Source organism: Euprymna scolopes, chromosome 42 (genome assembly GCF_053919585.1).
Source record: "Euprymna scolopes isolate OS-2025 chromosome 42, ASM5391958v1, whole genome shotgun sequence".
NCBI classification, from domain to species: domain Eukaryota; kingdom Metazoa; phylum Mollusca; class Cephalopoda; order Sepiida; family Sepiolidae; genus Euprymna; species Euprymna scolopes.
This window is the reverse complement of record NC_136523.1, coordinates 50,396,202-50,409,846: the sequence shown is the minus strand read 5'-3', so window position 1 is coordinate 50,409,846 and position 13,645 is coordinate 50,396,202. Positions and strand designations below refer to the sequence as shown.

At 29.5% G+C, this 13,645-nt stretch overlaps 1 protein-coding gene across 10 annotated transcripts in view; it reads right to left on the bottom strand.

The window, feature by feature from the left end:
- Positions 1-13,645, bottom strand: part of LOC145267102 (C-terminal-binding protein-like) — a 259,066-nt gene that overhangs the window by 40,543 nt on the left and 204,878 nt on the right. For 4 of the 10 annotated variants that reach the window (XM_080123107.1, XM_080123108.1, XM_080123109.1 and 1 more), the window contains 2 exons: positions 10,868-10,906; positions 3,141-3,191 (listed from right to left, as the gene is read on the bottom strand). The exons of 2 other annotated variants lie outside the window; for them this stretch is intronic. In XM_080123107.1, the coding sequence (XP_079979233.1) occupies positions 3,141-3,191; positions 10,868-10,906 (90 nt within the window). The remainder of the gene's footprint in view (positions 1-3,140; positions 3,192-10,867; positions 10,907-13,645) is intronic. 4 more of the 10 variants (XM_080123111.1, XM_080123112.1, XM_080123113.1 and 1 more) reach the window with 1 other exon arrangement.

Below are 13,645 nucleotides of genomic sequence, written 5' to 3'. Positions count from 1 at the left end.
CAACTCCAAAGAGACCCAGGTTGGCTTCAGAAGGAGTGCTATGACTTTATACCCTTCTCTCACTGGCCCCTGGCCTGAACCCCTTAGACTCCTTCGTTTGGTCATATGTCAAGAACATAACCAACATGACATCCCACAACACCAAAGACAACCTGATCGCTGCCATCAGCTGAGCTCCCGTCGATGCATACCCTCAGCTCCAGATTCACATTGAGGCGGTGTTTGAGATTGAAGGCGGTCACTTTTTTTTTTTCCAATGAAAGTTTTAAAAATAAAGCTGTATTGTTGTTTAGGGCAACACTTATCATTCCACCCTGGAACTTCCAAGACGAGAACAGTCTAAATAATCCAAATTATCAATCTCTTAAAATTTTCTCAGCTGATGATAGTAATAAGAGATATAGAAATCTAGATAGTTTTTTTTTTTTTTTTTTTTTCATTTCATATTTAATTCCTAATTAGTAATGTTGAGCTTATAAAAAAATCAATTTGTTAAAGTGATTTTATTTGCTGAAATTTTAAAATGTAAGATGAATATTCAAAATCACAAGCACGGTATTTTAGTATGTAAAATATTCAAAGCACAAACAGTAAATTACCAAGTTTTCTATTTAAATAAAATCAAAATGTTTACAACATGGAAGAAAATATGTTAACAGATTAATTTTTCATCTTTTGAACACATATTGAGGTAATTTAGAAATAAATAGGGAAATAATCCAATGAAGAAATTTTCAATGAGATTTGAAAATTTCCCATTAATATAAGATTTAAAGAGAAAAGGAAACAAAAAAAATAACAAAATAAAAACAAAAATAAAGAAAAACGAAAAAATAAAGAAAAAAACAAAAATAATGAAAAACAAAAAAACAAAAAAAAACAAAAAAACAAAAAAAAACAAAAAAAAAGGAGAAACAAAAAAAAAAGGAGAAACAAAAAAAAAGGAGAAACAAAAAAAAAAGGAGAAACAAAAAAAAAAGGAGAAACAAAAAAAAAAGGAGAAACAAAAAAAAAAGGAGAAACAAAAAAAAAAAGGAGAAACAAAAAAAAAAGGAGAAACAAAAAAAAAAGGAGAAACAAAAAAAAAAGGAGAAACAAAAAAAAAAGGAGAAACAAAAAAAAAAGGAGAAACAAAAAAAAAGGAGAAACAAAAAAAAAAGGAGAAACAAAAAAAAAAGGAGAAACAAAAAAAAAAGGAGAAACAAAAAAAAAAGGAGAAACAAAAAAAAAAGGAGAAACAAAAAAAAAGGAGAAACAAAAAAAAAAAGGAGAAACAAAAAAAAAGGAGAAACAAAAAAAAAAGGAGAAACAAAAAAAAAGGAGAAACAAAAAAAAAAGGAGAAACAAAAAAAAAGGAGAAACAAAAAAAAAAGGAGAAACAAAAAAAAGGAGAAACAAAAAAAAGGAGAAACAAAAATAAAAGGGAGAAACAAAAATAAAAGGGAGAAACAAAAATAAAAGGGAGAAACAAAAATAAAAGGGAGAAACAAAAATAAAAGGGAGAAACAAAAATAAAAGGGAGAAACAAAAAAAGGAGAAACAAAAAAAGGAGAAACAAAAAAAGGAGAAACAAAAAAAGGAGAAACAAAAAAAAAGAAACAAAAAAGGAGAAACAAAAAAAAGGAGAAACAAAAAAAAAGGAGAAACAAAAAAAAAAAGGAGAAACAAAAAAAAAGGAGAAACAAAAAAAAAGGAGAAACAAAAAAAAAAGGAGAAACAAAAAAAAAGGAGAAACAAAAAAAAAAGGAGAAACAAAAAAAAAAGGAGAAACAAAAAAAAAGGAGAAACAAAAAAAAAGGAGAAACAAAAAAAAAAGGAGAAACAAAAAAAAAAGGAGAAACAAAAAAAAAAGGAGAAACAAAAAAAAGGAGAAACAAAAAAAAAGGAGAAACAAAAAAAAAGGAGAAACAAAAAAAAAGGAGAAACAAAAAAAAGGAGAAACAGAAAAAAAGGAGAAACAAAAAAAAAGGAGAAACAAAAAAAAAGGAGAAACAAAAAAAAAGGAGAAACAAAAAAAAAAGGAGAAACAAAAAAAAAAAGGAGAAACAAAAAAAAAGGAGAAACAAAAAAAAAGAGAAACAAAAAAAAAGAGAAACAAAAAAAGGAGAAACAAAAAAAAGGAGAAACAAAAAAAAGGGAAACAAAAAAAGGGAAACAAGGAAAAAAAAAAGTAAACACGGACACAAAAAGAACAAAATTAAGGAAAAAGAAAAACGAAGGAAAAGGGAAAAAGGGTTAGGGTAGAAGAATTTAAAAGAGTATGTTTCAATATCGCCCAGTTTTTAAAAAGCATTAGATTTATGTTTTAATTTTTGAGAAGAGGATTGGTAATTTGTATTATTCGGACTAGTGTTCTCATCTCGAATGGTGAGTATAATAGGCAAGATGAAAACCAGGAGTACAAATAATCTCAATTCTTTTAATCTCCACTCATAAAATCTGTTTGCCGATTTTCAACAGAAATAAAACATTAACACTTTAAATATATATGCACACACACAATATATATATATTAATAAACAAGCCAAAGACAAATACGACATAAATACTAATACGACAAAATGTACATTTTTTTTAATTTTTTATTTAATATGATGAAAATAAAAGATAAACGAAACAATCTGACAAGCCTCATTGTCCAAAATAGTGGATTACGATGAAATATGAATACAAATTTCATGAATAAACAGACCTACAGAGACAAAATTGCGTCAGTACAAATATTATCAAGAAAGAAATCTACATACAAACGCAAAAAGTGGATGACGGCATATAAGATAAATGATAGCTTTATGCCATCATCAAGTGTGTACAGTGACAACAAACGAACATACAAGATCCTCAGAGTTTTAGTAGTAATACAGTACAAGTAACCCGTTGGGTCAGTACTTGTTTTATATTATTGGATATTTATACTTTCCTCTCATTCTCATCCTTTTCCTCCTCCTCCTCCTCTCTCATCCCTTTCTCTCTTCAGAATGCTTATCAAGAAAGAAATATACAGATATACTTGAAAATGAACAACGTCAAAAGATACCGACATGGTAACTTTATGACGTCATCCAAGTGTGCACGGTTACAACAAACATACAAGATCCACAGTTTTAGAAGTATATAGATGTAAATAAACACCAACGTACCCATATTGTATGGCATGAGGGACTTTCCGTTCAATGAGGCGTTCCAGTTATCTAAAAGTTCAAGGAAAATATATGTAGGCATTTTTCTTCAAGTAAATCAAGAATGGAGAAAACAAAAGGTGGAATAAATAAAACGGGTGAATATCCACAGGAAAAAATTATATATGCAATCCATACAATGTAAAATAAAATTTAATGACATTGGTTGTATAATTGGGTGGGGAAAAAAAAAATCACGCAAATCCACTCTAAAAATTAAAAAAAAAAAAAAAAAAAAAAAAAAGATTTATTGATGGGTTATAATTAATAAGGTACGGTTTAAAACGCATGTATAGGTAAAACATTTAAATAATCCCATTTATATTGGTATTAATAAAATTAGAAGAGACAATGTCTTTGTATACGCATTTATATTTTTTGGTTTAAAGAAAAACCTAGAAAAACTTCAAGAATTTAAATGTATTGCAAGAAAAAAATAAAATAAATAATAATCGTCCAATTCTGAGATATTTACACAGACACCCTATACTTTTAAACGATAAGATCTACAAACTTGAAATGTGGTTTAGTTTTCATTTTACAGCATATCAATCCATTTGGATTATTGAATGCTAAATGCAGGGTTTTTTTTTTTTTTTTTTTTTTTAAAGTTCTCTGCTTGAATTTGTTTATATTTTCAAATTGTTTTTGATTTGGCAGAACATGATTGAGTTTTGCTAAAAGAAAGGAAAAACAACGTTTCACACATCCACAGCCTGTTTTGGTAGCACCAGAAGAAATTTGGTAGGATAGATCATCTACCTATGCCACGCGGAAAGCCATGTACACCTTTCCTTGATATACTCATGATAGCATGAAGTCGAATTCACATTTTTTACCTCTAATTTTGATAATTCAAAACATTACAACAGGGTTTGTACAGATTTTCAATGTCCATTTTCGAAGTTTTTCAAGGCTTTCTCCAGAAAAAGAATTAAAGTTTTCCAAATAAAATTTTGGGTTTGTTTTACAATCCATACAATTCGAAAAAGTGGTTTAAAATTTAAAATAATAATAATAATAATAATAATAATAATAATAATAATAATAATAATTTAAAAAAAAAAAAAAAAAAAAAGAGGAATTCGCCATTGGAGAGTCATGTTCACAGAAGGGGGGGGGGTATTTATGGTGGCTGCCATTATCCCCCCTCTCCTCCAATAAATGTAATTATAAATTAAAGCAAAATTAAAGGAGATGGTTTGCTTGATTCTGTAAAGAAAACTTTTCAGTGAGAGATGTTCTTCACTCTGGCCGGACAAATATGACCGACAGTAACCAAGTGATAGCCATAATTAACCAGAATGGCGTTTGATAACCAGAACCAATACAGATATTCTCAAGATTCCTAAATAGTGCATGAAAAATGAAATGCATGAACTTAGTTGTTTCTGAACTTGATGTTAGAGTTCCTTCTTTGTAAGTATTTAAAAAAAAAACAAAAAAAAAACCTTTTGATCAATCAAATAGAATGGAATATTTTTAATTCTTTTAATATCGTTTTTTTTTTTTTTTAATTAAAACATTAAACAAATATGAAACTATTGTGTCTATAAAATACGAAACCTACATAAAATTAAGTTTCCTAAAATATACAATTTTCTATTCTGTAATCTCGAGTAGTGTATAGGAGTTTGCATAAAAATACTATTTTGGAATTGTAATAAGATTGTTTTTTACATGATATACTTAAGCTTTATGACCATTTTTTATGCTAAACAACTTTCCTGGAAGAAAAAAAAAGAAAAAAAAAAGAAAAAAGATTGTGTGCGTAAATATTGAGCATGGTTATAACATTTTAGAAAGATTCTTCAATGGGTGTTTGCCATTAAGGATCAATAAAGTTTCATAGCAACATAATTATGTTGACACACCGGTTATTAGTAGATCACTTAAGTTGAGCACTGTTAAAGTGTTAGTACTAGAAGGGTGACTTGAGAATACCAGCCACTGTATCTATGACAAACATCTTTCTTCAAGAAGTGTGAAAACCAAACAGCGTCATCTCCCCTGATATTCAAGTGATTTTGAATTTGATATTCCCATGAAACATCATCCTTTTGAGGAATCCAGTTCAACCCATCAACAGTGCGTTTTGGATACAGTACGATCTTGTGTAGAGAGAGTATTCACCTGGATCAGATCAAGATGACCTTTTCCCTGACTTGCAAAACATTCTGAATCACGCAGACTTATGCACAGAAATCCTGAGCACGGTCGCACAGGCTGGGGAGCCAATAGAGATTCTTTACCCCGCAAAGATAAAATTTAATTTCATAGTTTTTGCAATAAGTTTGAAAAGAGTTAAAATCTTATGCAATGGGTTAAAGAAATACTTAAAGAGTTTTTCTAAAAAAGTTCTTTAAATTATGAAATAAAATATTTCAGCCTCCAAGAAAATATTCAACAGAATAAAGAGAAACATTAGACATTTTCAAAACTTATTTAAAATGAACTTTTGTTTTTGCATAGATTTATATAGAAAAAGAACTATATAAATCTCAAAAAAAGGTCACTTTTATTAAGTTCAATAATGGCCTCTCCTGAAGGTTACATTTTAACATTTTGAATACCATTTTTGGATCTCTAAGTTAGATCTTTCCTGAAGATTTCAACTCGATTGGATTTCTTAAATTTTATAAGCATTTGAAAAAATTTTGAGACATTTTAAAATTAAATACAAACCGACCATGTGAGGTCCCCCTCCATGAATGAAAAATTTACTTTTACCATGACTAATTTTTGTGCAAAAAATTTTCAAATCCAAGGCGTGGTTACAATCCCCCTCCATCTTCACGTTCAGTCAATATATATAAATTATGAAAATGTATATGGCTTTTAAGCTACAAAGAATTTTAAGTGTTTCATTCACGTAGGAACTTGGTAGGCTGAAATGCAGAAAATTCTGTGTAGCTTAATATTTTTATAACTTCCTACCTAGCTCTACTCACATATTGAAAACTGTTCAAGTAAATACTGAAACACTCGATCTATTGATAAGATTATGTGGAGATATTTAAAGTATATATATATATATATATATATATATATATATAACTAAAAATGTAAACACCTTGGATACAGCATAATTTATTAGATATAAGTTTGCAATTTTTCCTAGAAAGATTCGAAATTCCCACTCACTTTTATTTAAATTTGAGTTTTTTTAATTTTAAAAACATTTGTTTCAGAAAATCTAGACTATGAGAAAGGTAAATTTTCAAGAATTACTTTTTTGGGGGAGAAAAAAAAAAATAGAATACATTTTTAAAATAAAAAAAGAAACTGAAAATTTCTAAAATTGCCACATTTCTTCAAAGCCTAGAATGTGCCAAAATTTTCAGGAAGATCTGAAGAGGTGATGAAACAAATTACAGAACTTTCAGGGCAAACTCTTGTTGAACTTGGCTGGAATAATCACAAACTAAAAGCAAAATTCTTATATAAAGTAATGCAAAGCTAAATAATGAGATGTTTGTTTTTGCTTTTTCTAAAAAAACAACATAGCTTTCGACCTTTAAAAGTCTTCATCAGATACCAACATTTTCTTTTTTAAATTGCAAATCATCTTTCCAGTCAGAGATGAAAAAAAAAAAAAACCTTTGTATATAGTAGTCTGTGGATGTGTTAATCATGGTTGATTTAAATGTTTTATGCCACACATAGCCGCATGGTATGGATTAAGAAAAATACTCGCACTTTGAAAACATTGTTTTATATTTGAATTATATTATCGAAATTAGAAAGCAAAAAAAGTTTGTTTTTTTTTAAACTATGTTTTCATAGTTTACTTTCAGAATGGGGGGGGGGAGAAAAAAAACATTTTTCATTTCGATTCTTCATATTCACTTTTCCAATAAGAAAAAAAAAAGCAATTTTTGAACAGGTCATACAATATCAATTTTTTTTTTTTTTTTTTTACACAATCACACTGAACAAAAAATAAGCAAGTGTAACACAACCGAATAAAATTAAAATAATTATTAATCTTTAAATAAAAATCAACAGTAAAAGCCGATCAAACATCAAATAAAGGTTTAACGTACATTAAAAACAGTAAAAGAATAAAACAAAATATTTTAATTATAAAAGAAAACACATATGCACAATACTGTACGAGCCGAATATTTTTGAATGAGTGAAGTGAACATAACTCAACCCACTATGACCTGTGGATGACATTGAACCAAACCTTTTTTCTTTTTTAAATTTGGGGGGGGGGGTCCTTTTTATATGAGGATTTATTATTTGGATTATTCAAACTACTGTTCTCATCTTAGTGTTATTTTCACATTTTGGTCGATGTAACCTCCAGCCTTCTTCAAGAATATCTTAAACTCTGGAATCTTTCTGTCGAATACAGTTAGACGGTTGTAAGTTATACTCTTCTAAAGAGTTGAAGGTTCAATCTTCAGTGTAGGCAACACAAAGTACAATTGCAAATTGCTTCTTATCAGTCACGACTGACAGAACAGGCGCATATTACCTCCGTGGATTAAGTAAAGGGCACTGTTTAAGACCGTGTACAGATCCCAGAGTTCGACGAGATACACCTCAAGGGGGTTAGAAGTTACATCAATAGAAACGTTGTGCAAATAACACTCAAGATGAGAACAGTAGTCCAAATAATCCAAGTATTTTTTTTTATTTAATACATTTATAAGGTTTTTAGTTCTCACTCATTGCATGAATTGTGACACCAGACCACATTTCAAACAGATGGTGTGACTTAAAAACACCAGAAATGGAGCGCATATCTACAATATTCTTTTTAGTCATATGTATGACTTCTCTTAAAACGAATCAGTGTGGCTAGATAAAGCTTTATCACTGGTTGCTGGGTTTGAACACAGCATTAAAATTAACTTTGACTTCCATCCAATGTTTTTACTTGCGTAATCATTGATATGACCTTGCAACAAAGGAAAACACAGCTATATATTTTGACAATAACGATGGATAGAGTACACTAACACAAAATTGAAAACTCAACGCACAATAAGAACATAGCGACAAAAAATAAATTCACCCCTTTAGTAAATTTTTTTTTTTTTTTTTTTTTTTTTAAAATGGACACAACAAGGAAAGAAATGAAGGCGGTTCTAATAAAAGGAAAAAAATAAAACCGGATTTTTATTTAAGAAAAAGACCTGAGTAAAAACTTAATTTGAAAAGAATTTGACAATTTAAGCAGAGAAGCCAAAAAATGAAAAGAAAAAAAAAAAGGACAAAATGTCAAATATATAACAAATAAATGTTACAAAAGGCAAGATAAGTTACTCTTCTACTTGATTAAGTTTTGTGGGTTTTAACAGAATTCAAGTGTTTATTTGATTTGAAAAACATGGCTGACGAAAACACGCTGTCTTCGGAGTAGCAATAATGGCTGAAAAGTAGAAAAATAAAACACTTATAGAAATCCACCATATAAGTCTTAGTGATACTTTCTGGTAATTATATGATGGATTTTTATCAGTATCTTGTTTATTTTTGGACTTTTGAGCCATTATTGACACTTCGAAATCTGCGTTTTCTCCAGCCATGTTGATTGCCAGTTAAATTTACCAACTTGGCACTGTTTTTTTGAACTGAATAAAAGCTTACAATTCCGTTAAAACAAAACCTACCCAGGTAGGTAGAAGAGTAACCTATTTTACCTTTGGTAACATTTAATTTGAATTATTTTACCCCCTTTTTTCGTTTGTTGGTTTTATAAAAAATTTTATATTAAAAGAAAAAAAAAATCAATAAATAGTAAAATACCACCTATAAATAACATTTCCTAATTAATAAAAAATATATTAAAACCAACTTAAATTGAAATTCATTTTTAATTGCTAAATTAAAAAGATGTTAATTTAGTTTGCTTGGGACATTATCTAGGGACTATATAAAAGGTACTTTATAGAAAGCGATACAATGCAGGGGAGTAACAGATTGACATAAACTGAATCCAATTACAACATAACGATGGGATGAGCTATGCAAATTCACCTTTTACAATGTGACCCGAATATAAAAAAGACATATACAAGAAAGATTTTCTCTGGTCCCAAATTAGAGCCTATGTAAATTAGAGCCTCAGTGTAACCAGGATATAAGAGCCATGGGGACTGGATACGAAGGCCGGGTTACACTGTATATGTATTTGAAGGAAAAAAAAAAAAAAAAAATGGGGGGGGGGCTTTTATAATATTGTATTCTACTTACTTGCAATTAACGTGGTCTGATGGGAGTTCTGTATCTTATATTTTGGGAAAATTTGCCTTCAAATACGTGATCAACTTTTTTTTTTTTGTTTTTTTTTTTTAACCGTGTATATGGGGATCCTACAGATTGACACAAATTTACGAAAATTAAACCTGCATATTTGTACTAAAGTCGAAAACATATCTGAACGAAAATTTTCACAAAATATACCGAACTTCATCCGATCACACTTATGCCAGTAAAAACAATACAATATTAAAAAAGTATATAAAACAAAATTAAACATTGTATTAATAAAAGGTAAATTTGCATAACGTATTCCAGTTACGTCATAATTTGCTTCAGTTCGTGTCTATCCATTACACTTTCTGCATTATATTACCTTCTATAAATTACCTTAAAAAAAAAAAAGCGATTCAGACATTTACTTCTGGATATTTTTGATTTAATAGTTAAAAAATGACCACCTGTTCCTCTGCCTGCCACTCTTCACGCTAAAATAACATTACTAAAAGTACACATTTAGTGGACACATCTTTCAAACATACGACCTTCTATTGTGATATTTCTTAATATCATAAATAAAATTAAAAGCAAATAATTTAGTTTCTTGCAAGAATAATGTATGAACAGAAATCAAAAATAAAATTGAATACAGAAAACTATTTTATCACATATTGGAAACTAATACTTATGAAAATTAATATTTACTAACATCTTGCGGTATATCAACCTGTTTTTGTAAGTCAAAAGCCGTTGTAAAATCAAATGGGCGAAATTTCTTTCGTTAGGAACCATTGAAATATCCTACAGCCACATCGAAATCAATTGTTTGAATCACAAGATTAGTCTTTGTTTTAATATAGTAAGAATATGGGGGCTCATACTTTTGTCCATAATGGTATTGTTATATAGACATTGAATGAAAGATTAATTAGGTTTGCACATCAATTTTAAATGTTTTATTTAATAAAAAAATACTTTAAAAATATACCTTTCTTAACTGAACTACGATTAAGTGTAAATACCGTTTTTGTTTTAAATACATTCACAATTAAAAATCAAAATACTCTTGTTCCATCAATTAAAAAAAAAAAAAAAACTATTCCATAAAGTTAATTTAGGACAAAGATAACAGAAGAAAAAAAAATAGTATATGATCGCAGTTTAATTAAATTATTATAAATCAAATCAGAATCATTGAACCCAGGGATACATCGAAATTACGATTTTTTTTTAAACCACAAAGTAGCCTCCATTTTGTTTCAGTATAATAAGAACATATGAACATTAAGATACAAAACAAAAAGTAAATACAAATAAAAAGAGGTTAAAAATAAATATATAAATAAAACAAGAGCTCAAAATTTTGGATTAATTTTGTTAGGGAGCCACACATATAAGACACTGCAGTTGTTACTAACACGAAGAGCACTGACATAGGCTACAGACGAGAATTAGAACAAACGGTAACATACCCAGCAATGATTTTCCATTTATAGATGATGTCCAGTTTTCTAAAAAGGTTGAAAAGGAGAAAATGACAATAACAGCGTCAAAATTGCAGTCGGCTGTTTTTTTTTTTTTGTTTTTTTTTTTGTTTTTTTTTGAGTGACAAGCGTAAAGTCTACATATGTATGTATAAATATATATATATATATTTTTTTTTTTTTTAATTAGACGTTCTGAAAGTAAATAGATTGCATTTCAGAATTTGTTCAAATGAAGATTAAGGAGGTTGATTATTCGGACAACTATTATTGTGGCAACTGATTTAATCTCCGACCTTCAGGCGCATCTTTATGTCGAAGACATCTAAAAAAATGCAGCACAAATGTTGGGCGACAATGTCCTAAGTAAAAACCTAGTATAAAATTTAATACAACCAATAATTACAAACAGAAGATTAAAATAGCAGTAAAGTAATATTGAAATAAAAAAAACATCTAGTATTAATAGTAAGGTTACCTGGCATTGCCCGGAGCAAAAGTGTAACATTTCCATTATAAATTGTACTGCTTTAGTTCTCGGAATCCACATCAATGTTCCTCTCTTTCCGTTTCCCCTTCCTCCATCCCTTCTCTGTCCAGTTAATTCCTCCCAAACTGGTCATACACACACACACACACACACACACACACACAAGTCTGTCATATTAAGATTTCTCGAAGGACTCGGTATAAGAGAAATTAATCTTTGACAAAAATCAATAATTATTTCCCTTCAGTAAATAAAATGGCTGAATAAATTTAACTGAACAACATAACCCTCCCAGTATAAAACCTGGGTCAGTTGACCTCCAAAGGATTTTTTTTTAATTCTAAATATTATTCATCCAAGACAATGCTGATAAAGAAAATACCAACTTTGTGGGTGTTTGTTTTGTAGTTTTTGACATGCTGAACGGATACACGCACACAATTACCTCTTGTATAATAGATTAGCAGGACTACCCGGCTTTTCATGGGAAAAGTGTACTATATTTTTTATTAAAATTTGTATCACTTTAACTATCTGAACCCTGTCTCTGATTCCCACACCTTAGTACAGAAAATGGATGAAAATATGTGCCGGTTCAGGGTCAGGTATTAATTTTATCTGAATTTTAGATATTCAATGGCAGTGCTGATCAAGAATATGTTGAACTTTGTGGTTGCTTGTTTTCTAACATTTAACTTTTAGCTGACCCCACCCCCAACAATTGTCCTCTACATAATAGATTAAAAGTAAAAAGTCACTGAAAACTAAAACTCACTGCTTTGTTCATTAAAACAGGATTTTTTTTTTTTTTTTTTACTTTCTAGAAACGTTTTCAGTTATTTTGTTTCCTCTTATACTGAAAAGCGAAAATTTTAAACTGACCTTTTCGTTTTATTAAACAGTTACAGAACGCAAAATCCAGTAGCCTTATCTATGTTAGGTGTATAAAATCAACATGGTACCTTAGATCTTAAGCTCTAATAGCAAACCCAAGTTCAAAATAAAGGGTTTTCTTTAATTTTCATGATCTACATGGAAGTTGACTTTCTGAAAGAAATTCCTTTTATTTTGTTATTTTATTTTTTTTTGGATGTTAGTTAAGTGATAAGAGTCCTTTTAAATGAGGGGGGGGGATCAGAAAAATATTGATATGGTGGTATTGAATACCATGACAATTTGCATAATTTTTTGTGATACATTCTCATGTAAGTTTTTTCTGATGTCAGGTTTAAATGATAAAAGACTAATCTTTTTATTAGTTCGCTGCATGCTTTCAATATATATATATGAAAAGATATAGTTAACCACAGGTATTTCACCGTCATTATGTTTCATCAGCATGGCTGACTATAACAGAATTTGAACTCATTACTTGTAGCTGGGTGCATTGACCATTATGCCACAAAGAGCCTGTTTGTAATTATTTGCTAATTTACCACTTAACATTTAATATTGCAATGTTTTTATTTTTTGTGACAAGTTTATTACTGATATGAATTAGCTCCCTTGAGAGTTGGGGAGCTGCCTCTAATTACGCACAGAAGTTTCCTCTCTTACATATGCATTGCGTTATGCAATACCAAGTTGTCAAATGGAATCCTATAAGTAGGATCATTATTTCATATTCTTAGAAAATATTACTCTTTATTTAGTGGCAATAATTGTTCCCAACACAATTGGTCTTAAACCACCAGCACCATTTATTTGGGAGGAAAATAAAAGGTTTTGATTTTTAAAAGAATCAGATTGAATAATACCGTTGGGTGTGAATTTACAGATATCAAACCATGATGCAAACAGCTGATAGATAAGATTGGGCCTCCCAGACGTTCTGTCTAACCAAAGTAAGCGGCATCACTAGCCACCATCCACGGTCTACAGATGGCCCAGTTTCCAGAGTGTACCTCCATGCAAATTTATATCACCACTAATAGATCAATACATGCCATAGGTAGTAATATCACATATCTAAAGATGGAGTCTTTGGCTCCCCAAATACGTGCTATAATTTTTGGAACAATGGATGGAACAAGAACAATATACCTGTGGATTAAATAACTAGCTCAGTTTAAAATTCCCTTCATGATTCCAAGTTTGAAAAAGATTCCCAAGTTCATCTAGTAGGTTCCTGAATTCGAAAGAATGCACCTGAAATAGGTCGGAGGTTACATTAGCAGGACGCAAAAAAGATAATAGTGCTCCAAATAATCCTCCATACATTGTATTTTGAGAGGAAATTACAGCCTTCTTGGTTTAATTGGGTAGAAAGAAATCCA